Here is a 26,223-nt window from a genome sequence, read left to right as displayed (position 1 = left end):
CAACTAGAGATTCCGCAATCACGGGCGACTGTGTCGAAGCCCTTTAACTTCCGCGCTATGTCCTTTGCTTCGGAGACAAGATGGCAGCATCTCCTCATTATCATGTGAAGCAATCCCTCTTCAATACTGTTAACGTATGGACACTGTTTAAAATTTGAATATATTTATTTAATTTGAAACGATTAGTAAGTAGTGGAAGCATATTTGGAATTAATTGACCGTCTCAGGACGAGTGTTCTTGATATTAGACTGCAAGTCCACCCATACATGCAATGACATGACGTTTAAGTTGGAGCTCCAGTAAAGTGGACACTCGATTTTGTGGTCCGTAGTCGGACAGTATATAGTATCGTAAATATGTACTGGGATGATATATGCAATAAATGTCATAAACAGATGTGCAAGAAAGATATTGACTTTGGGATGTCGTAGCGATCGCCTCAAAGACGAACATCTGTAACGTGTAAAATAACCTTTTAAAAGTGAAAAGTGTTTAGTTCGGACATGTTCTAATTATTATTCAGTCATGGGAAGAAAAAGCAGACATTTAATAAATTCTAAAGTTTCATAGTTTAGTGGTTCATTCTCGTATTTGTATCGATGTGGAATTAGTACGCACAGGTAATTGATATCTCAACTGATATATTTTAGCAACACAATTGCCGAAAACGGACCCATTAGTCCGCTCTGTGTTATGGTTAAATGTAGCAATGGACGGTAGTGTCACCTACTGGTTCGCTAATCACTCCGAAGGACCGGTTTCGATCCCCACATGGGTACAATGCCCATTTTCCTCCATTGTCTCCCGCAGTGACATTGCTGAAATACTGTGGAATGCTGCGTAAAGTCCAACTCATTCACTTGAACAATTTCTAAAATTTGTTTAGTCCTAACTCACTGAAGCCATTATGTACCCTGTGTTTCAAATTGTACGTTATGGCGATGTAGTGTAACGCCGTCCCGACTGACTGCATATATCTACACATATACACATGTACATATTACATGGCATTACTGAGGTTCGATCTAATTCAACGGAAAGACTGTCTCTCAAACAGATTCCCTGCCAATCCAGTACCACACTAGAACAGACACCTTAATTATTCTCTGTCCAGCGATCAATGCCCTCGATCAGCCTTCCCCGCTCAGGTGGGACTTATCTACCTGGAACACGACATACCAGTGCTGGAGCTGGGTGCAAACGGTCGCAGGCCAATCGTTTAGAGCGGAGTGGTGTTTCCCCGAAGGATTAGAGTGTTCAGGAAACCTAGTGTTGACCACCGCCAGCGGAGGGAGTAAACGTCATGGTTGATGCATGATGTGTGGATATTAACAGATTAACTCAATCGTCTTAACCTGTTGTCCAATTACGATGTGAACCACCTACCTTTCCAGAACTCAGACCAACGTATGGCAGCGCCACGGATATACACATTACTGACGTATCTGGTGAGTAGTTCCTTTTCCAGGGTGAAACTACATGTTCTTGGAGGATACACTCTATGCGATGACATATTTGTACCCCAACATTACTGATCGGTAGAACATTTGATGCAACTTTAGTAAAACTTGATTTAAATATGTTTTGATTGATTACTGTTCTCTTTTGATAAATCTAAAATGTTGTATAATGAACCAACAAAAATTAAACTTCGTGCAGTGAAGCGACATGTAGGTAAATGAGAAGTGTAGAAACATACGTGCACGTCCCTGACGTAACTCTTGATAGGGTGTGGGGTCAGAAGTGTAACGCCGAGCTAGCAAATACAATACAGTAGTTCATAATGAAAACATATTTAAATAATCGTATCTTCGTGACATATTTCTATAAAATTATTTACATTAATTCATAACGTCCGTAGTAATTTCATAATATCATTGAGTGGAATGCTGTGGCATCGTAACTGACATGTATACTCATGCCAATAATCATTATTGGCATGAGTATACATGTCAGTTACGATGCCACAGCATTCCACTCAATGATATTATGAAAATACTACGGACGTTATGAATTAATGTAAATAATTTTATAGAAATATGTCACGATGGGGACTGGCTAGAAACCATACCCTTTCAGAATCCCAATCTCCAAATTTGGTGCATGTTTCACGATGTTTGCTCATTAAGGACACCTATTGGAATGTTTTAGTAGCGCGATAGTATGTTTAATACCTTCATAAAGAACTTGTTCTTTAACTGTGCTTTCTTATATTATCATGACAGACCAGCAAAACATGTTAATGTCCCTTGGCCAATCTTCATTGGAACGGACATTGATTGCTTTTTTTGTTGCTTAAAGCAGCACTCAGAATACTCAAACTGCATTAAGGTGATCTGTAAATAATCTAGTCTCGACGGACAGTCAAGTGACTAACACAATGAGCAAAGATCTACTCAACTAGCGTGACATGTACCAACCAAGTCAGTGAGTCTGACAACCCGGTCCCTTAGCGTAGGTTATCGAGGTCAAATACTCAACCGGAGGACCAATGCTCAACCGGAATACCCCGGGGAAGATTTGCGATACAAATACAATGTAGGTTTGACATGACCCAGCTGACGTCATATCTGTGACGGAGTAATGATTGTCAATATACACTATCCGTTTAGAGTACAAACAGCCACATGCACATGCATGCACATCTTTATATTAGTGACAAAAGACCAACAACATGAACGCGACGTTATCCCCTTTTTCCTCACTACAGCGCTCTGGCCACATGGTCAAGGAGGTCACGCATCGTTCACTCCGCATGCATACCAGTAATGCATACTTTGTTGGTGCTTTTGTCCTCTCGAAGAAGATGAAAGTGATCGATAATTACCGTAGTTTGCGGGGCCATTTAAGGCCTAATCTGTTTTGATCCCCAATGCGTCTTTACTAACTCCCCTAGTGAGCAATATGCCCTGAGGCTGTAGTAGGATGCCTTAATACTGAGTACTATATGTAAGTATGTTTGCTGTGAACACTGGAAACTATTAAACACTGTTGCAACCATTAAGCTCTTTGGAAAACAATGTTTGATTCATGTCAACAGTCCCAACTTCAGAAACTGTACCATTATGTAGCTATTAGCCATTATAAAGGAAGTGCAAGATTAATGTGGTCGTCGACAGCTGAGTAGTATTGCTATTTAGCAGCATTCGTCATCTCGTGGTAATGGCAACTTTGAGTATTTCAGGGTTTTTATAAATTTTAACTGTCCTTGCATTCTTTCTTTCTTTTTTGTTGTTGCAAAACCTTGTGTGTGCTGGTGATTATGTGCTTGATTCTGAGGGTGTGGGTTCGAATCCCGGATCGGACTGAACCAACAAAACTACTAGAATCTGTACTTTACTGAGAAAGAGTAATCCCAAATATAACACATGTTAAAAAGTTTCTTGTGTCACTGTACATGTAATTGTAATTGTAGTGGAATCAGATCTACACGTGGAGTGAGTGAGTGAGATGGGTTTTACGCCGCTTTTAGCAATATTCCAGCAATATCACGACGGGGGACACCAGAAATGGGCTTCACACATTGTACCCGTATGGGGAATCGATCCCGGGTCTTCGGCGTGACGAGCAAACGGTTTAACCACTAGGTTACCCCACGGCCCATCTACACGTGGAGATACGTCGCCCTTATGTTTCAAATCGCCATATCAACATTCTTTTTCCAATCTCTAATCTTATTTATTGTGATCCCACACTCGTGGAGGTGGGACGACTTCCTATTTCTGTATATATTAAAAAGCGAATAATTTCACATTGGTTTAAACTTGCTACTTATGTATATCAAAATATAATGTTATAATTCACAATGTGTTATCACAAATGCTAGAAAATAATATGCATGCTTCACCATGGCTTGCTAATGTTAAAATGTATATTAGACAAATGTGGTTTGTCATTCGTGTTTAATTATTATCATATGTACGACCTACAATGGCTTATCTCTACAGTATTTCAGCCTTTGTCTGGTCAGTTTATTCAGAGATGGTATGCCGATCAGACAAATTCCCATAAAGGTTCAATGTCCTGAAACTTTTTTGGGGGGCGAATAACGGTATATGGATCTACCTTGTAAATTACAAATCCCGCTTTTAAAAATCCTTACAAGTACCAGTAATCATTCCCTACCTGTGGCGACTGGTCGATGGTCTAAAATAAATTATAAATGTCGTACCTGCAGGTTGTGTAATTTACAACTAGTCGGGGACGAATACCATTACTTACTTGTATGCCCGCATTTCATAAAACTAAGAGAGAGTTATTTTAATAAATTTTACTATGTAAATCCAAATTGTAACAAGCTGCAATTGTTATTAGGAACGCTTTCAGACAAGCGATTTTCGATCATACGAAAATTAACTATATTCATATCTTGTATCTGTAATGCATTTGTAAGTTAAATCTGTAATTTATCGCACTTATAGCACAGTCTATAATATGTAAAATATATAATGTAATTATTATGTACTACGGTGGGCTCGCTTAGTTGATATCGAGGTAAGGCGTCGTGCTTGCGTACGTGTGTGGGGGGGCGTTCATGTCGACTTGTTAAATTCTAAGACCACTACAGGTTTTATAGCGCCATACCGGAGTTAACATGGACACCCCTTCAGACACAGTATTTCAGCCCTGAGCGGACTGCTCCTTGTTTTACCCACGACATGCCGAATCGTTAACGTCTTATGACATGTCCTTGTCGTGGATTGAACCGCCCACCTCCCACTTTATCTATCAGACCACGGACACGTCAGTGATTATCGAAGAGAAATATATAATGATGTGCATGACAGAAAAGACACTTTTATGTAAGCGAGAAAGACAATCAATGAAATGTTTTAGCGATAGCGATGGTTTATTTAAAAAGAGATACTTGAACTTGTGTATGCTCAATTGCTCCATCGCAGTATCTGTCGAACTTGGGCCAGAGCAAATATGTTCACATGAACATCATTAGATGAGAAAAGTCCTTTAGAAATATTGCAGTCAGTAAATGTGCCAGACTGTCATTTAGCACGAGACGTCGACATGGTCGCGATTTGCAATTAAAGTTGCTAATGAACCTGTGGTGATTACAAGTTTAGCTGTGCCTTTCACTGAAAGGAGATTATAACGATATGTCTGCGTATACTGAGGTTAATTGATATGGGCACAATTTCCTCATTAGCAGATGCCTTGTCTTAAATTTGTATACAACAAAGCTACACCAAACATGTCTTTGGAAGAGAAATATCGACAGGATAAAAATAAAGCCTGCAGAATTAACCCGAGAGAACCAGGGAAAGGATGTTATGATTATGGATACTTTTTAAGACCATTGTTGTTAGATATCTAATTTTATCAAGTGATTGCACCTGATCTTATTCCAGATAACAGTTTCGATTCGAGTAACATTGATTGGACTCATTGGTGATGTATCTTATTTTTACATAATCACTGACTGACTGAGTTTGGTTTTACGCCGCTTTTAGCAATATTCCAGCAACATCACGGCGGGGGACACCAGAAATGGGCTTCACACATTGTACACATGTGGGGATTCGACATAATCAAACTTATACAGTTTGCAACCTTCGCATCCTTTCAGGATTTGGAAGGAAGTCACTTGATCGAACTCCTACATGGGTCATCTATATAAAATCTAATCATAGTTTACTGTCCCAGTGATCTTTGGAAAACTGCTAAAATGAATAAATCTCACACACCTCTTCATCACATAATGAACACAACATCGACGCATACATGCAGTACTTATTTACGACATTTACAACTATTACTAAGTGTACATTCGTCCGGTTACTCCTGATCATATTTGTAACGACAAGCGAAAATAATGTGTTCAAGTTAATTGCCTCGCGGAACAGTGAAGGACGATCTGTAATGAAAACACTGTCGACTCACATAAGCCGACCATGTGTAAGATTATAAGCCAACCACGCTCCGTCCACACTACATAATACAGCGCCTATTGTTTGAAATAAGATACAGACCAAGCACTTACTCACGGAAGCCCACTAATGTCATCTGAAGAGCATACAATGCTATATTTAATGGAACAAGTGATTGGACAGACACATATGTTCTTTGAATCGTACTGGCATTATTGGCCATTTGGAAGCTTAACATAAATGCACGGTGTGCGTTTATTACGGTGGATTCTCTTATAGTTAGGGACAAACACTGCAGACGTAAATATTTGCAACTATATTAGAGAAACTCAAAGACCAAGCTAATTCATCATTCATGGACTTCTGAAAAGGTGTCGTTTTAAGAGTCAATAATGTACGTCGCCATCTATAAGGCTGTAGTTCGAATGAGTAGAAACAGAAATAGGGGAACTTATAAAGTGTTCTAGAAACAGGGTTGATTTACAACATATGGTTATTCACATAGTAAGCAAATAACACGAACATAAAACATAAAGGTCAAAATGCTTCAATTTTGATACTTGCAATGGCAATCGTTTATTCTTCGTTCTGTCCATAGAACTATAAAACAAATGTGCACATGTAATATAATGTACACATATGCAGTCATAATTGATATATGTTCCGTTCTTCCATCTTGAACATATTATACACTCATTTTGCAAGCATACATATCGTTTCATATTTGTTTCATCAACAGATGGATCCAATTTCATGAAGGAAATCGCATTATCAATTGTGGAACAGAGCAGTCATTGATTGAATACAAAACATTATCCTTAATTGGAACTGTATTTAGACCTTTCCAAAGTTTCTGAATGCCCAATGCCTTGTGCCAACTTTGACATTTATGTTATACCTTAAAAGTTCTTCCTTCAATGGCTATATAATATGTAAACACATCAATGCTAACAAAATAGTTTATTAAAGAATGAAAGAAGAAGACTATGCTTACCAATGTCTATTAAACAGTGCTACTACATGAAATGGATATATGGAGCATTCGTAGACCAATGTTGTCCACAGCTGAAAGAGGCCAAAGATAGAGGTTTTAGAAATGAACCGAGTCCAATAATGCTTCTAAACCTGTGACTGAAACTGGGAAATAGCAAAAATAGGCCTTTATGACTACGTCGAAATGTCCAATTGTATGGCTACGGACAAAATGAAACATTAGCATTAGTATTACCAGACTTTCAAATAGCTGATAACCATTCTTTCTTCCACTTGCATTATATTTACGTATGAAATGGTTAAAATGAACCGAAAAGGCTGACTGAGAAATAACTTCTTATCGTGCCCAGTTCCAACTCCCAGTTCAATTTTTTTGTACCATAATGATTAAACGGCCCATATCTACATCTCCAAAGAAAATCTTATTCAATGACAGTCTTAATATCACTTCCTGGCTTCCTGGAAACCATATTTATGCATGCTGAACAAATTCAGTGTTATGTCTTTCAGTGGCATTTAGAAGTTGTACAATGATGTCTAAGATATTTTTATGGATTAAACTTCTTTTTAATTTCTCTCACGACGTTTGTGTTGTTATGAGACAGCAACATTAAAGGTTGCCAACATCCTCATTCATATTACCACACCTGATTACTATACTAGGTTCTAAAAAAAACATAACTTGTTCTTTGGTAATCAAATAGACCAAAACATATTTGATCAATTTCGGACGCAACTACTTTCTTTGCTAGTTATCTCAGACTTGCATATCCATTCCAGTTGTTAAATGGTTTACGTTATGGTGAAATCTTTCCGACAATGCGCATTTTAAGACGACATAAATAGATTGGGAAAAGATGAAAAGATACACATCATTGGACAAATACACTCGATGCTATTGACAGAGTTAAATCTTTCTACAATGTGTTACGCGTTGCTCACTTAGTATATTACTCGTTGCCGTTTTTGTATATAACTCACTTTAATAAATAACGTTGGTTTACTGAATGTTTATCCTTCCTCACTGACTATGTTCAAAGATAAACTACGACTTAACAGTTGGGTTGACCGTACGTTACCAAATGGTCAAGGCGTGACTTCAATGTTTTTGCAATTCAGAACAATTTAACAGTTTCGTACTTTAACGTTCTACCACAACAAACCATAAAACTACAAGGATGACAGGAACATATTCCTACCGTTGAGAGCTATTGAATTAAGTGCATTAGTATCAGTTGTAAGCTCAGAGTCATGATCCTCCGAGCATGAATCCCAGATCGAAAGTGCATCTCTGCCTGAACTATTTGTAATGGAGTTTGTTTGAAACCTACAATAAGGGTGTGCCACGTATTGAAATTGACACAATCACACAAATTGCTTACACCAAATGATATTAAAATGTCATGGTATTTCTTATTCCAGATACTGTCGAGTCATGTGCGCTGTTGGCATGACCTGACTAACACCGACTACCACTGCTGGCCAATCGCAGCCAACTCTGACAACCCAACACCCTTCGCATCATGTCCAGGTGAGCTAAATATATTCTCCAGCGACCAATCAGCTGCTTAGCAAGACTATTGATATCTCTAGATCTGTTCAGACTGTACAGCAATATGAGATGTTCTACACCTTAAGTACAAAATAATGTTCTTACTAAACCAGCTACATCAAATCCAGCTGGGATACATTACCGCAAGTTAAAGTTTCAGCTTGGGGCCATTAAGGACATGTCTTCCTCCAGTGTTTCATATAGGGTGTCAATCCCAACACAGTTAATGTTTTGGCATTGTAGTTCTGCGACATTATGTGTGAAGTTGACTTCGCGAACAACCGAACAACACATGTGGTCTCACCTTAGGCAAGTGAGTTTGTTCAAAATTGTCTCTGTTCACCCAGCAGGAAAATGGGTTCCCGGTGGAAAAAAGTCATATGACTATAACCTTCTAGCGCCTAACAGGCAGCTTGGGTTATCCGGGGTAATAATGTGCCGTGCCTTGATTGTTAGCGCTATGAGCATACCTAGTGTGGAGTTTGGCGCTATATCAATGGACACATTATTATTATTATTATTATTATTATTATTATTATTATTATTATTATTATGCTCATGACATAATCTGATTCGAACAATGAACTATACGTTTAGCATGTGTATGGTTAAGGAAGGAGACTACGACACTGCAGCAATAAAACAAACCTAAAACCAACAGCAAAAACAACCCCCATTCCCCAACCACCCCTACCCAAAACATCAACAAACAACAACAACAAAGAAAATGAAAACGGTGACCTGCCTCAACGCAATACTGTTGGGAAACAAGTCTTCATAGCGGCAAACAATTTTATCTTTAAGTCACTGCGTGGTTACCGTGACAAAATATGTTCCAAGCACCCGTTGTTTGTAAGAGCCGACGACAAAAACAATTTGCCCTGAAGGCTTGCTTATTCTGGGTCATCATACCCAGATGCCTTTGACCATTACCATGATTACTAAGGCAATCTACCACTGGTCTGCCTTGCCCAGGCTCATCTATTTAAAGCTGATCAGAGCGTAAAACAATATTTACACACTACGTAGTTCTACAAGCCGTTATGCTGTTATAGACCTGATCACCGAATCACCGAATCTTTCATTCAAATAATCAAATGCACACCAATACAATACTTGGTTTCTCTTACACGTGTTAATGAAAACAATTCATAATGTATGTTGTCATGAAAACGTATCGCTCGAACACTCAGTACGTGTCCATTTACCACAAATGAATGTCCGTTGCCTTCTATTATATGCCAGCTCTCCCTGATTTGGATGAAATGCCCATTTCCCTTAATCATCAGTCGATTTACCGGAACAATACACATTATATGATTAGCACAGTGTGTATGTGTGTGTAGCTAACTCCCTTTCACTACACTCTATCACAAAACAATAGTACTTGATGCATTTATGTGGCAATTCACACAGGCATCGTCCTCATACCCAGGAATGCAAACATACAGGTTTAGATCTTTCTAGGCATGGTCCATGAACTGGTACAGCTGGAAGCAATTACCGCAATATTCCCTTCGAGCAATAGTCCACCAGATCCAGCCTTTAGTATATAATGTCACACCTTTTTGGAGTACAATCGAGGATTCACCATCAATGTTACAGCATTCTAGGCCCCAGTGAAGTGATGCATTTTACGCATTAGTGGAGTTCCTCATGTTTACATGTATAATATGTTACACTTAATGTTAACAATTACTTGTCTTGCCTTTGCATGTGTCTGTGACGGTTGTTCGAGTCGGTCCGGGTACATTCGCGATTGTCATCGCCATTTGGTTCTGACTCTTGACGACATGATTTTGATAAGTCAGGATTGTATTCGTGGACTCTGCTTTTCGGAGATATGTATTTATAATTTACTATTATGGTTTCGTTTGTGTTACCTCTTTAGCACCATAAACCGGGATCAGGTATACTGTTTATTGTTAAAGCATGAACTTCCACTTCTTCATGACAATAATTCAAAATGTACTTTTTAATTAATTATCTACGCGCGACGTTCAACAAAATGGTGTATTCCCATACTGCCTACAGGTTAAAACAACATGATAGGGTCCAGTGATCAGGAAGTGAAGTTAATGGGAATACACCGATCTGACCTGTTCTATCCCTGCTAAAATGAACTTAACCAGTTACTTGGTTAATGAACTGACCTGTTCTTTCCTGTCTTTCCACTCTGCCAACAGAAGTTTAAAAAATGACAAGTGTTGGTTGGTTTATTCATTCTGAGAATTCTCCGTCTTTACATGGAGACATGGATATATCATGAAAAATTGATAAGTTTTACAGTCTTTTACTGGGTTTACAGTCTTTTACTGGTTTCACAATTACACACAACTGACAAGGTTGTCCATTTCGTTGCCATGGGACCCAGATAAGATGTATTTGATTATTTTTGTTTTGGTGGTGTAGTATTGTTCTGTGTATATGTTATTTATTAGATCTTATGGTCTTCTTGTTGTAGAGTAATTTTTGAGAGCCTGTATGGAGGTTAAAGAATCTGTAAAAATGCAGATGGTAGTGTTTGTTTGGTATTGTTTGAACTATGGCTGCGAGTTCTGCTGTGAAGATACTGGAGTTTGCCGGGAGATTATAGGATAGTACCAGTAGTACTCTTCTTATTTGAAGCACATTCTAACAAATCCCAAATTAATTAAATCACTCACTAAATATCTCATTCATACAAAATTATACCAAACAATCTGGCAACAAAAACAATAATACCACTTTTTACCATTTTAAATATTGTTATAAATATGTATATATGTTCTTTTAACTTTTTAAATCAGTTCTCTCTTTTTATCAAGTTCATATTTTAACCTTTATATATTTATCATTATTCACTTAATAAATATGTTTTTAAGCATGGATTGGTTAAAATTTTTGGTTCCCCTCATTTCTTAACAAGTGTACTACCCCGTCGCCGAAATACCTTAATTGTGCGTGCGACATTAAATAAAGCAAATAACTACTACTACCTAACTCCAAACGACACACCCCTTCTTCGTTGATAATTGGGCTGTTCCATTATTCTACAGGGACAAAAATCATTTCCCACCCTGCCTACAATATTGTTTGTGGCAGTTTGGGATGTAGGCAGTTTGGAACTGTAGGCAGTATGTGACCTATCCAACAAAGTGATCTTTGGTTAGTGTTAATGTATAGGGTAAATGAGTGTTAGGCCTAAAATAGCCTGGCTATGGAAGCGATTAATAATGAGTACTTAATTTTCAAGAATACGAAGCTAATTTAATTACATTTCAATCTAAAAGACCTTTGATATCGATTGTAGTACTATTTGTACAGTTTGCAGTTAATTTGTATTAGTCTTTCTTTACTTATCATAAAATGGTCGAACTGAAAATACTGTTCTGAGTCTGTTTGAGTCAAGGTTGTATGGTATCGTGTATGTAGCTCTTTAACTAACCTTTAAGTTTGAAACTCGTGACGAATGTAGGGTAACAATGTGTACACTGAAGCAACAATGAGTACGCAAATAAGGATTGTTGTGTTTAACAAATAAGGATTGCTGTGTTTAACAAATAAGGATTGCTGTGTTTAACAAATAAGGATGGCTGTGTTTAACAAATAAGGATGGTTGTGCTGTGTTTAACAAATAAGGATTGCTGTGTTTAACAAATAAGGATGGTTGTGCCGTGTTTAACAAATAAAGATTGTTGTGCTGTGTTCAACAAATCAGGATTGCTGTGTTTAACAGATAAGGATTGCTGCGTTTAACAAATAAGGATTGCTGTGTTTAACAAATAAGGATTGCTGTGCTGTGTTTAACAAATAAGGATTGCTGTGTTTAACAAATAAGGATTGCTGTGCTGTGTTCAACAAAGAAGGATTGCTGTGTTTAACAGATAAGGCTTGCTTTGTTTAAAAAAAAAGGATTGTTGCATTTAACAAATAAGGATTGCTGTGTTTAACAAATAAGGATTGCTGTAATTCAACATACTTTGTACTCGTAACGAATATACACAGGTACATTCGCAAAGAGACATATATAAAACACCATTGTAACTGCAAATCCCATTTGATCCTGCTCCTCAAATCACTACTCTGACAATCATCATATCACAGACGTGTAGATGGCGTTAAAAGCTCTAAGTCCATTACTACATCAAATACGCAAATCACTTGTAAAAACTGTTCAGGTCAGTCATCTCGGATTTGTCTGTTGTCATACCTACAATAACCAGCCGTCAATAATCTCAATTCCTGCAACTGACAGTTCTATAGAAATGTCGGAATATGTACATACCACATAGAATGTGTTCGCGTTTAAGCCAATAGAACTGAATGCTTTCCACTTCAAATGACACGATCGAATAATAGACGTCACATACTGGCAGGTTCCGCTGTACGCAGTTTACTTTGGTAACATTAAAGCATATCTCACTCGAGTGTATTTTCATATCAATTACGCCTATTTGTTAATACGAGTTAACAAAAGTTTAACTTGGGAGTGCAGGGGATTAACCTTATATTATTACGAGTTTTAATACGTTGGATGCCTAAGATACGAGGATAAGAATGTACATGTATTTATCAAACAAACTCATTTCCCCAACGTTGTTAGTCTGTAAATAACCAGTATCTTTAGTGTCAAGGCACGGCTAACCAGCTTCAGATAAAGAAAGATGTTATTTGCCTATGATGCCATGGTAACCGATGCCACAATGAACGGTGACACATTGTGACGCAAAACGACTGTTGTCAATCTTGCCTTGTTCGGTCGGGGGTTTGCGAATTGGAAACTAACGTTTGCTTGCTCTCGGAAGAGGATGTTTATGAATAAGTCGCCGCATACACAGTGTGTGTGCCATCCTCATTTTACGAAACAAGTGTATGTTGAAATGTGTACATTTTACACGATTTATGAAACGGGCAATCTTCGGTACTTTTATTAACAAACCTAACAATGTATTTTAGCAGTGAAGAGTGGTGTCTTCAAACATGAAAACCGTGTCATCATACAAACAGGTTCAACAGTTAGTATGAAATAAATGAACGTCCTTCTATTTCGTCAGCATTTCTGCATTCGTTCATCGTTTACACACACACACACACACACACACACACACACACATATATATATATATATATATTTAATGTATTGCGGATATATTAAGACAAATTCGCAATAAAGAAAACTAGAACCACATTGAAAGAACATTCTGATACAAAGCAAAATTGCAAAAACATGACAGCTGTTACGTTATTTACATATATATCTTGGTGGAAATGAATGATGTGAGGCCTTAAAGGAACTAAAAGGACACTTTGCATTGCCATTTATTTTTTCCTTACAACGCATTGATCTAAACATCAATGAATATAACAAGTCCGCAGCAGAACAGTTTGCTGTCTTCCTTAAGTTACATGGACGTGTATGAAATTGATGCGCTTTGCTTGATTCTATCGATCAATAAGTGTTTTTTGCTTGCTAACCATTTTGACTTCATGCAGTAACACGCGCTTTTTAAGTGTCACAGTTTTTGTGACTATGGAAGTGAGCCTCTGTGCAAACAATGTAATGGTGGTACAATTCATGTCTCGTGTGGAGGTTACCGAAATATCATTATTTGTTTTTCATTAGGTAAAAGAGAAAGGTTAATATTTGCATGACGATGCAGCCACGAACGTAGATATTTGACTTCTCTACTTATGAGATAATTCTTTCATCTTATGCTTATACATGCAGTTAATTCCAGTTATATTCCACAACAAACTGTTTATTTCATGATTTTATCTCTAAATCTTTGTAACCGCGGAAGCGCGTGATGTCCATCGATGAGTTACGCCATATGATCGTTATTGATGGCACTTGTTGGGGTAGCCTAGTGGTAAAGCGTTCGCTCGACACGCTAAACACCTGGGTTCGATACCCCACAAGGGTATATTGTGTCAAGCCAATGTGTTGTGGAATTTTGCTAAAATTGGCGTAAAACTAAACTCACTCACTAACTCATATTGTTTTATATGGTGAAATGAGTTGTCAAACCCGGGAAGTCAGATTCTATCACTCCTGAGACTGGGGTGTTAATTACAAAATGATTAGACAAAAGACAAAATGATAAAAGTTTACAGTTGTAGCTTTACATATACGATGCAGCAAAGAGAGTTCGGGTGATCCTGGCATAGTCAGACTTCTAAGGCTCATCATCAGCTGAGGGCCCTTCCTCCCTCTACACGCAGCCCAGACAGCGAATGGGACTTCTCCCAGGAAACGCTGCCTAGTCGAACTCACCAAGAACTTTCCGGAGAATATGTAGACTCCGCAACGCTGCAGCCTTTATTACCCATAGTGTGAGAAGGGCTGTGCTCCCGGTGGAGAACTCGGGTACTCTCCTGCTCTGCGCCAAGAGATCAGGAGGTACCTAACTAAGGGCACTGAGAACAATGGGAAGCCTGACGACAGTGAGCAACGAGACATTTCACAGGCGAGGTCCGCATATTTAGCATGCTATTCCTGAATCTTGCCAATCACGTTGCTTTCAAACGGGACAGAAAATTCAATGATATAATTATTTTATTTAAAAGCACTAGATCAGGTTTGTTGGCAGGAATTCTTCTGAGGCTGTATGGACGGACCCAGCAACTAACCAAAATTCTCTTCCTACTCGGGAATTATAAGACAGCTAAACCCGACATTGCAGACTGCACAGAGTTCTGTCTATACATACAGGGCAAAACTGAACCTGGCCAGATCATCAGCTATGATCTTGTTGGTATCTTCACCACTGAAGAAGCCCCGCATATCCTTCATTAGCGAATCAGCGTATCAACCACTTGAGCCTGGCTTCTCCATAGACTTCCTCACCAGCCTCACCAAATCATACAAAACCTGTACCTGCGTTACCTTGGGAGACGACTCGCTTGAGCTGACCCACGGTATCGCCATGGTATTTCCTCTTTCCCTTTTAGAAATCTACATTACCCATTTTGAAGAATAAGCCCTCTCCACATCCCCAATCCAACCTGTTTGCGGACATAGGAAGGTGGGTGGCACCATTGTTATTCAAACAAAAGATCAGAACCCCACTTTACTACTGCAGCTCCTCATTGCCATGGAGAAAAACAACAAACTCCCCTTCCTTGACGCCCTTGTGGCCAGAACCCCCTGCAAGATCCAAGGCACTTTCTACAAGAAGATCATCAATTCAGACCAGTACATCCATTTCATCTTCAACTAATCATAAAAAGAAACATACAACTTTAGGGTTGACATATTGTTTATTGCATAGAGCGACGTTTCGATGTAGATTCTTACACCGTTATCGAGCTAAATCATGGCTATCGGCTTCAGCGGCCATGACAATACAAATTTAAAGAAACCTGATCTTCTGTAGCATGTCTTCACCAACCTCAACCAGGATCTAGTGAGTTGGATTCCCGTCAGCATATAGGATATTTCTAAATAGAAAAGACAAAACCCTTTCCACATGCATAAGAAATCTCTGCCAAAAGCAGAGTCGATTGTAAAATTGTGACTAATATTTGTTTCAGGAGTATTACAGCTGTATGATGTTGTTTGTAAACAAATCGGGTCTGACCCAGACAATCAGACAATTGTATTTCCGTCAAAGTCGAAAGCAACAAACATGTCACTCACTTTTGAAAAGAGGGCGACAATTCACAGCTAATTAGTACTATATTAGAGTCCAAGGTCGATCAGTTCAATAGATGATTAGTTTATACAAAATCCATAGAATGAATGTGACATTTTGTGACAGCCAAGGCGTTGATCGAGAATGACACTGAGGACTCTCATTTCAAATGAAGCAATATGACACATGGACGATTTGTTTTTATGTTTAATTACGTATTTATTGTAGAGTTGAAGTATTTGTAAACAGACGCTTCTGAAATTGAAAACATCGTAACGTTGGTGGCCCACAAGGTTAAGTTTTGGGACCGTTTCGGTTCTTGGTAACCGTCTTTATATAGTTGAAAATTGCAGACCACAACCGGCGAACAAGCACCAATTACACCTGCACATTAGCCCACATTATTTGCAGGAAATGCATTTTATAACGTGGACAATAATAGTACTGTAAATGTATTCAATATTTCTAGATATAATTTACATATCGCCTTTTGTCCGGATGCTAGAACTATCTTCTTTCAGTAAGTTTGATACCCGACTGAAAATCTAAATATCCATTAGCGGCAAAGTTTAAATCAAAGATAACAACCCAGTTTACATACAGAAACAACATTTATAATATGTATCAAATGAAAATAAAAATACACGTATACTACATGTATTATGGTATATAAGCAATAAATAGGCCTACCTAGCAAGTGCAAATTGCTACAGAAAGTCCTGATTTATTGGATCTCCTTTTAAGGTGTTTTCTTTTGAAGAACGATTGACAGATGCCACCGCAAGATTAGTTCACCCTTTCCTTAACACCTGATCACTTTTTGATGTTGATTAAAAAAGAAAAGCCTATGATATGGTCGGAAGTTTTGCAATGCCTTTTCAGGAAAATGATTTGTGTAGCTTTTTAATTAGAGTGTGTTGAAATGGTCGAGAAACATAAGCGAGCTTTTACGACGTCTCCAATTCTGAATCCCAATGAAAGTCTGGAATGACATGAAGGGTCGTTTAAGACGCCAAAAAACAACCCATGTGGGATGTGTGGTGAGTGGTGTGTGGGGTGGAGTGTGATGATGATTTTTATGGAGAAGCATGTACAATGTGAATGCCACTGTAAACAATCATTGATATACAAGAATAGGTTTGATATGAAATCACCTGCTTTAAACATTATGAGGCTTGAATGTTTATGCGGAGCAGTTGCTCAAGACATTATGTTTATGTCATGCCAGTGTAACCTAGTGGAAAGGAAATCTCTATTTGAAAGACTCTGTGACATTCTTGACATCGACATTATTGTTAAAATGTGGATGGAAGACGATGATGAATTCCTGTCATTCCTCCTTGGAGGTATACCTGACCACTGTAAAGATATATTGGATTGTAACATCTGGTCAGAACTGATGGTAATGATTAGTTTCTCAGTTCGCAGTTGGGAGAGCATACTCCGGCAATGTTCATAAATACCTACAGTACTTTCATAATGGAATATTATTGTATAATATAAGTACTAATAGTTAGAACATTTTCTATACTGCTGTTTGTCATATAAATGTAATCTTCATTTTATGGAGGAAATAAAGAATATCTACACACTGACGTGATATTCTGATGTTTTAAATTATTCAAAACTGGGATTACTCTTATGATTACTCAGTCTTTATGGCCGTTTGAGTGTGGTATGTTATGTCTGAGCATCACAGGCGCTCTAATAAAGATCGGTAAACTAGAATCAACGCGTAACATAGGAAACAGAATATCATTTTGTTTCTGTCCATCATCTTACGTGTCTGAGAAAGTATCTTTTCTCGATGTAACACTTTGTTTCTGTCTAATATGTAACGTGCTTGAACCCCCATCTAATTCACTCATTTGTATTTGTTTGTCTATACTCATATACATGCACATTAAATGCATGTTCCCATCTGTAGATGATAGTTCTAACACTAATTATGGCGTTGCCTTCCCTAAAGACTCTGAGCAAAACGTATTTCAAAGATGCTGTCAATCTTTGCAAATGATACGTGCCTATAGGGCAGGTTTATCGCTTGTTTTCACATGATGGTCAGCAGTGTTCAAGCTTCAGGTGGTCTGTAATTAATCGCTTGATTATAATGATCATCGATCAATTTGTTTTAGATACAATAGAATACAATTAAGCATGCCACAGACGGTAACCACCCGATACATTTAGTTTCCTCTCATGACCAGCACAGGTTGCTTGGCATTAGTATTCCTACCCGGAGTCTCCACTGGTGGTAGCAGGATGGATAAGGTAATTAGCAGCAAGACATGTTGTTTCCACCACTACATCGGAATCATATATGTACCAAAAAATCAATACATATTTCCAGGATGCTATGTCCAAATCATAGACATTTCCCACAAATATGATCCGTTATATGCCATCAGCATTGCAATCACATGTCATATTTGTATGACAAAATCAAATATCGACGCATGTAATTGTACGACCGTTTGAACTCGCGACCTATCCTCATCAATTGTCGTCTGCTCTTCCTATGAAACCCGTAGCAGACGATACAATTACAATTTGTCTGCCATTCTGTCATCTATATTAAAGGTTCGTCAGACCAGAAACAAAGTCGGAAGTAAAACGACTACACGATCAATTTAATCCTCAGGGCCACCGATTGATCACTATTGATTATTGATCATATTACTAAGTATGACGGTTTCAGTAATATTGCCATTGCCCATGGCACATGCTGACGTTTGTTAGGAACAGGAAACTGAGTAAAATACAATGGTTACCATTGCGGACTGGACGTCAAATGATAATGAAATAACACTGACAGTGCATAGAGTACAGTAATAATCAGAGTGTCAGTTTGAAAGCAAGCGGAAATGGCAGATATTTAACGTTTCGCAAGAGAGTAATCAGCCGTAGAAGGCAAAATAGTTTTGATAATGACAATGATGGACAATCGTGAAAAACATCATAACTCTAACTCAACCAGTGTTAACTGTATATAATATGATATAATGTTCATTTATATGGCGCTAAACTCCACTGGGGCGTGCTCATAGCGCATACAGAGTCAAGGAAAAATAAAGACTTGGTGGCAGTAGAAAGTCACTTTAAAAGTACAAACTGAACAGATGAGTCTTTAAGAGACACTTGAAATGTTCCAATGTTCTTTGAGTGAGTCTGGCAGTGAGTTCCAATTAGTGGCAGCTGCAACTCTAAAGGACTTGTAACCAATGGAGCTTTCTTCTATGGTGGCACTCTGAGTCTCTGTTGATTCTCAGGCCTGAAAGGAAGACTTCCTCGTAAACACCTGAAGACCTGACTTTCAGAACATTCGTTTGCTTACACGTAACGAGAATCTAATTCTCTGAATGTCATCATTTTTAGTTTCCTCAAACACTGATGCACGCATTGAATACAGGAACTATTATTCATTCACTCTGGCAGTTGTAATACAGTAATAGTACTGTAAATGTATTCAAAATTGCTAGATATAATTTACATATCGCCTTTTGTGCGGATGCTAGAACTACCATCTCTCAGTAATTTTGATACCCGACTGAAAATCTAAATATCCATTAGTGGCAAAGTTTAAATCAAAGATAACAACCCAGTTTACATCCAGAAACAACATTTATAATATGTATCAAATGAAAATAAAAATACACGTATATTACATGTATGATGGTATATACGCAATAAACAGGCCTACCTAGCAAGTGCAAATTGCCACAGAAAATCCTGATTTTTTATCTCCTTTTAAGGTGTTTTCTTTTGAAGAACAATTGTATAAATAAAATAAAAAACTTCATGTTTATTTCTCGTAGAAGTGTTGGCGTTTCATTTTCAGACATTTGAAAGGTCTATATCCTGCTTTCCTCTGTATGTTGTCAGTGACATCAAAATAATTACCGTTGTTAGTTACTTAACTGCAGAACGTCTGCTTGAAGCTGCTTGATTACATTATTGTCTTGGATGTACACTGTATACGTATCGTCGTGCAAGTATCAGCGAGTGGGAGTTTAAATGATTCATGCAATAGAAACCTAATCATAGCCATTTAATGAACAATGATATCGGTTATACTGGACTATGTTTGGACCACTATTCCAAATAATTGCCCATGGCGTGGTTCTGGAGACTAAAGGGCAATTGAGAAAGACAGCTGAGATTTCTGGATAATATTTTATATTGTTAGGCGTCCTTTATTATATGTCGCATACTTACATGATCGGTGTTCTTGTTTTGATCGACTCGGAGTCGTTTTTGGAATAATACGCAAGCCTGACATGACCTACGGCAGACAGATGGAGGATGGTAGCAGAAACGCGTTGTTTCATCAGTAACATGTGTTAGTAGCTAGCTTCATTTATTTTCCGAAAGGGTAGTCCAGCTTCATTTATTTTCCGAAAAGGTAGTCCAGCTTAATGTATTTTCAGAAAGGGCAGTCAAGCTTAATATATTTTCAGAAAGGGTAGTCCAGCTTCATTTATTTTCAGAAAAGGTAGTCCAGCTTAATATATTTTCAGCAAGGGTAGTCCAGCTTCATATATTTTCAGAAAAGGTAGTCCAGCATCATTTATTTTCAGAAAAGGTAGTCTAGGTTAATGTAATTTTAGAAAAGGTAGTCCAGCTTCATATATTTTCAGAAAAGGTAGTCCAGCTTAATGCATTTTCAGAAAAGGTAGAAAACGTAGAGCCTGAATAAACATACTATGCTCCACGATGAACAATGATAGCCATATAAACTATGGATTACCTGTTCCCGTACTGCAACCGTTATTATCCCTTGTAGCTTTAACTGATCACGGTGTCTATTTATAATATTGATACTTTTTTTCAAAAGTTAGTATATAATGCGAAAAGGTTAGCTCAGTAATTAAAATCAATAATAACCTTCTAGAATTCGTAAAAACGTAAAGTAAATACAATGAATGCTGTATAGCCTGTTTTATACTGTGGAGAAAGCTTGTGTTATTTCATAATATTGATCCATGGATATTGCAAAGGTGTTGTGGAAGATAATGACCGTAATTTTAAGCCAATTGTCTAATGGTTGAACAGACACCTTATACCAAACGAAGAAATGGCGTGCTCTGTCATGCCGATACTGATAATCAAGATGATGGAACAATAGGGACGTGTAATGGCATCACGCTGACGCACATCTACAGGTTATATTGCATTGATTATAGACGTATTCACATTTTTTGATCTCGTGGATATTTGACGACAGGTTATATGTATCCCAAGACTCATTAAGTCAGGATGTATTTTATCATACAATTTCATGGTGATGAACTATCTACAAGTACATGAGTATAGAAATATAAGAGAAATGTTTTACATAAATGCAATGATCAAAGAATATATGCCGGTCTTTCTACGATGTATTTATACTGGTATGGACTTAATTGCATTGATATCAGCACTCAAGTGGCCAACGGGCATTTTTTGGTTCTACTTGAACTTGAAACAATCAAACTAATTAGATTCCGAATGTAATACACAGAAGTGAAAGTCAATAATCTTTTAACGAATAATAACGTTATTAATTTTAAAAAGTTATGGCCTCAGTATTTTACACATACTATCTCTAAAATTTCGTTTGATGTATGAAAAATTGAATTGATTTAATTAAATGAGCTTATTGTTACGTTCTGTAAGCGTAATTAAAGAGATAAAACATTTTCATAATCATAAGAGCTCTCATTTGAAAGCAGAATCTATTGTACAAATGTAACTATAGGTAGCCTATTCCATCGGCGAGATATGTTACAAATCCATGTGGAGGCAAGCCAAGTGTTCACGCAAGCAAACCTGAACAGCTCTCAACATGTCTGGTATAAGACGTTTTGAGAACTTAATGAAGCCCTTGAATAATGTAAATGTCCAACATCGACGCCGGTACCCTGATCAAACGACAAGTTTTTAAAGTCGAATAGAGGACTAGCGGTTTTAACGGTCTCCTTCTAGTTCAGGTAGAAACATTGCATCATTGTCAGGGAAACATTTTGGTCAAATTAATGCGTTATATTTTGCCAGTCTGAACAGAATTCCATTTCATTCGCAGAAAGAAATAGACCCCGAGGGGAAAACTCCATCTGGTATCTATGGTGATGCCTACTGCTTGCCAAAATGCCCTCTTCTAAAAAGTAAACTTTTGTGTTCTTTTAGTGAACTGTAAATGGCATTTGCTTTAATTCTCGAAACAAACGTCCTGAACCTACACGGAAAGCATACAAATCTGTCAAGAAACGTGTATTGTCCGATACTTTCGTAACTTGTCGTCTTACTTATTGTATGTATAAATGACATTATAAGATACATATAGAATAGAATAGAATAGAATAATACTTTAAAGCCTTTTCAGGAATTTGTGTTACATCAGCAGAGCTACTGACAAATTAGAGAGAAACAAAACATATTTACATAAATTAATTGATTTAGGTATCTTCACATTTGTTTAAGAGAGATGTGGTACTTGGAATAAAGGATGTACGGGCTCTCTTAGATTTCACAATTGGAACTTTGTAGCGGCGGCCTGAAGGGAGGAGGTTGTATTACGAATTTAAGTAGTGAGTACGGTCAGATATAATTTTGACAGCTTGATTCACGATTTGCCGCTCATATATTGATGATAAACATTCAAATCTGACTCCAGCGATTTTACTTGCAGTGTTAACAATTTTGTGTATTTTAGATTTGAGATGAACTGAGAGAGACCCGTACCAACAATGGAAGCAAAATGTTAAAATACGCTGAATAAATGCTGCATAAAAAGATGACATCACAGATGGGTTAACATTAAAAGATCTCAGTTTACGCATGAGATGAAGACGTTGTTGACACTTTTTGTATAGGGCTTAAGTGTTAGAGTTCCAGTGCAGCTTGGAGTCAATGAAGGTTCCTTGATACTTATACAGTGGAAGCTGTCTAAACCGGCACTCGTCGGATTAGATACGGATTAGACAGCATACCGGATTGTACAGATGACACGGTTACCTCCGACTAGAAGTGAACAAGTTTTGTCACTCTCATATATACTAGCCACATAAAGAAACTGTGCATTATCAAAATATTATCCCAGTTGATAAGCACGATAACAATGTCAAAGGTACATATAAACTTTAATGGAGGGATCATGAGACCATAACAAGTCGGGAGAATTTCAATTGAAAAGCCAATCACAATGAAGTCACGAGTCCACAAGCGAGACAGGGGTCAAACGAAATCACGCAATCATCACGGAACCACCACCAAAGCGATTCCTCTCCAAGACACAGGCCTGTGCATAACGTTCTCCCACGCGTCTATAGGCACGTTGACGTCCATCACTATGGGAAACCTGGACTCATCTGTAAAAACAACATTTCTCCACCAAAACAAGGGTCTGCGGACATGATTTCGGCACCACATTCGGCGAGCTTGTCGATGACGTTGTGTCAGGATAGGCCGTATGGCGGGACGTCGTGGTCTAATCCCGTGATGACGTAAACGTTGTCGAACTGTGTTGGGGTGGATACGGCGAAGTCCTGGGATGGTTCGGGCAGTCATCACTGCAGTCTGAAACCTGTGGCGAAGATGGGTCACCCTTATCCATATGTCCTGTCTTGGCGTTGTTACACGTGGACGTCCAGAACGTGGCCGATCGATGACGTCATTTGTGTTCTGGTAGCGTCTCACCAGTGCAGAAATGGTGTTCCGGTGGCAGTGGAAATGTGCAGCCACTTGTCGTTGAGACATTCCCCCACGGACCACTCCAATGGCCTCATGACGTTGTTCAGACGTGAGCCTTGGCATGCTATGCGTTTCAATAGCCGTTTAATTTTTTGAACGATCGCAAGGGCAGGGGTTGAGCTTTCCAAAGTGACAGTATTGTGTGGCATTCATTTGCTCTGTTTCTCTTTCCCGGAATGCACGTGCAACAACGTATTGCACGTCTCAAGGACGAACCCACTGACGTCACGGAACGTGGCACGTGCATGCATGTTGGATACATGTCACTAATCTCTGAGTGTAAATCCTTATGTGTCTACACAGGTTTGATAAATTTATATTTTAAATTTTTGTATGCGCAGTTTCTTTATGTGCCTAGTATACATTGTTCTATCACAATAAAACATGTCAACTCACTCAGATTAAAATGTCTTTGTCGGCAACCATGTAGTTTCAACGCAAGATTAAATGGTGGCAATACACATCCAGCCGATTCTTCCCACGCGCCAGATTAGACAGCGCTGATAACAGTATAAACCCATATTCGGGCAGCTCATTTAATGCCGAGATCCGGAAATTACAGCTGCCGGATTGCAGAGCTTTTAAATAATGATAATTGCACTAGCCACGGACGGGACTGAGATTTTGTGCCGGTGTTGACAACTTGCCGGATTGGACGACTGCCGGTTTTGACAGCTTCCACTGTACTCCGACACTGTCTCAACACATTCACCGTTGATTATCACTGGAAGCATTTCTGTGGGCTTACCCCGAAAGTCAATTATCAGTTCCTTTGTTTTTTGGATCCTGATGTATGACTTAGGTGTCTCTAGATGTTTATAGACATTATTAAGGAATTAAGGAGTGACAGTGTGGCATCAACAACTTCTCTCCTTGACCTGTAGGCGAACTGAAGCGGGTCCAGTATTCATTGCTATAGATGTGAGAGCAACTAGCCTGTAGTCGTTGAGTTCTTTAGGTTGTGTCTTTTTAGGAACTGGTACAATTTCTGATGTTTTCCAGACCGAAGGAGTAAGGTGTGTATTCACTGACAATTGAAACAATCTAGTGAAAACTGTACAAAGTTGAAGTCTGCACTCCTTCAACCCAATGCCGTCAAGGTTGTCAGGTCCTTTTGCTTTTCTGATGCTAATTCTGGAGAAGCTTTGAATGACGTCAGCCTCTGATATATGGATACGGCTTTCACTATCCTGTACGGCTATATAAACTAACATAGATAAACGGTACATCATACGGTCCTGCCAGCAGATTGTCAAGGCCATTCCATAAGCGATTTCCACTGATTAAAGGCCTACATTAAAACACTGGACAAAAGCGTACAAGGATATAATAATGTATCTGAACTCGTGTCAAATTACTTTGAAGTGGCGCAACAAAGCCTCGTTATTTGTCGTAAATAGCTAAACTTAAACAACCTGATATCACCGTGTGAATAAGATGTTGTAATAAATGAAGATACATGGTTTCTTGTTAATTTTTATAAAAAAGAGTCAGTGGGTGAATTTTAGTTTTACGCAGCTTTTAGCAATATTCCAGCAATATCATGGCGTTTCACACATTGTACCTATGTGGGGAATCGAACCGAGGTCTTCGGCGTGACGTTCGAACGGCTTAACCACCTGGCTATCTGACCGCCCCTTCAAAAAAAGAGAGAATAAGGAAACGCAGTTGTTAAAGTGTTAGCTCGTGATAAACCCGGAGTCTATTCACCACATGGTTGAAATTATTGAAGTCCATTTCTGATGTTCACTTGTCGTGATATTGCTGGAATATTGCTAAAAGAGGCGTATGACAAAGCACACAATAGACACAAAACACAATGTTTCTCTGGGTTTCTTACGGGGGTAGTTTGTGCCCTTGTGAAATCATTGACGCATACTTAATTATTTACAGACAACGGTGATCGTTATGTGTATAATACATGTTCTGTTTGTTTCAGGTGTAAACATAAGGTGGATTATACCCCCGCCGGCCAACATAAAAGCGCAGGAACCTTTCAATGTTACTTACGAGCTACTGATTGCTTCAGCATTTTATCCCTGGGCAGTCACAAACAACATATTTGACCAGGCTAACGGCACCGGATTCAGGTGAGGTACAAATTGTCCAGCCTTCCTCACAGGGGCCCAAGCTTTGGGTTTGTTTGTAAATGCCATTTCCTTAACCATTAAATTATAGAAAATGTTTTCAAGTTTACTTTGATGTAACATATTTTGTGGACATGGTAATTCTTTTGGATTCTGCCAATACAATATGTACAGTGCCACAAAAAAGGGTTTGTGGCAGCTTCATTAGAAATACACAACATGTAGAAGGGTGTATGTTTGTCTATTGTTGTGTTTATGTGGCTTTACCACTGTGACAAGGCAATAGAAATCCCTTTCATTCAAACTAACTGTGGGTTAGGTAATCAGCGTTAATGAATACCTCTACAAAATAAGGTTTCATTGA

General features: G+C 38.3%; 1 protein-coding gene across 1 annotated transcript in view; it reads left to right on the top strand.

Moving 5' to 3' along the window:
- Window positions 1-1,201: 1,201 nt before the first annotated feature.
- The window catches only part of LOC124275225 (atrial natriuretic peptide receptor 1-like), a 57,549-nt gene continuing 32,527 nt past the window's right edge, over window positions 1,202-26,223 (top strand). Inside the window, 3 exon segments of the mRNA XM_046710709.1 lie at window positions 1,202-1,449; window positions 8,299-8,407; window positions 25,712-25,862. Coding sequence (XP_046566665.1) covers window positions 1,411-1,449; window positions 8,299-8,407; window positions 25,712-25,862 — 299 coding nt within the window. The 5' untranslated portion in view covers window positions 1,202-1,410.

This window comes from Haliotis rubra, unplaced genomic scaffold, assembly GCF_003918875.1.
Source record: "Haliotis rubra isolate DU_JTF1 unplaced genomic scaffold, ASM391887v1 Scf2, whole genome shotgun sequence".
In the NCBI taxonomy this organism is placed as follows: domain Eukaryota; kingdom Metazoa; phylum Mollusca; class Gastropoda; order Lepetellida; family Haliotidae; genus Haliotis; species Haliotis rubra.
This window is presented reverse-complemented; position numbering and strand designations above follow the sequence as displayed.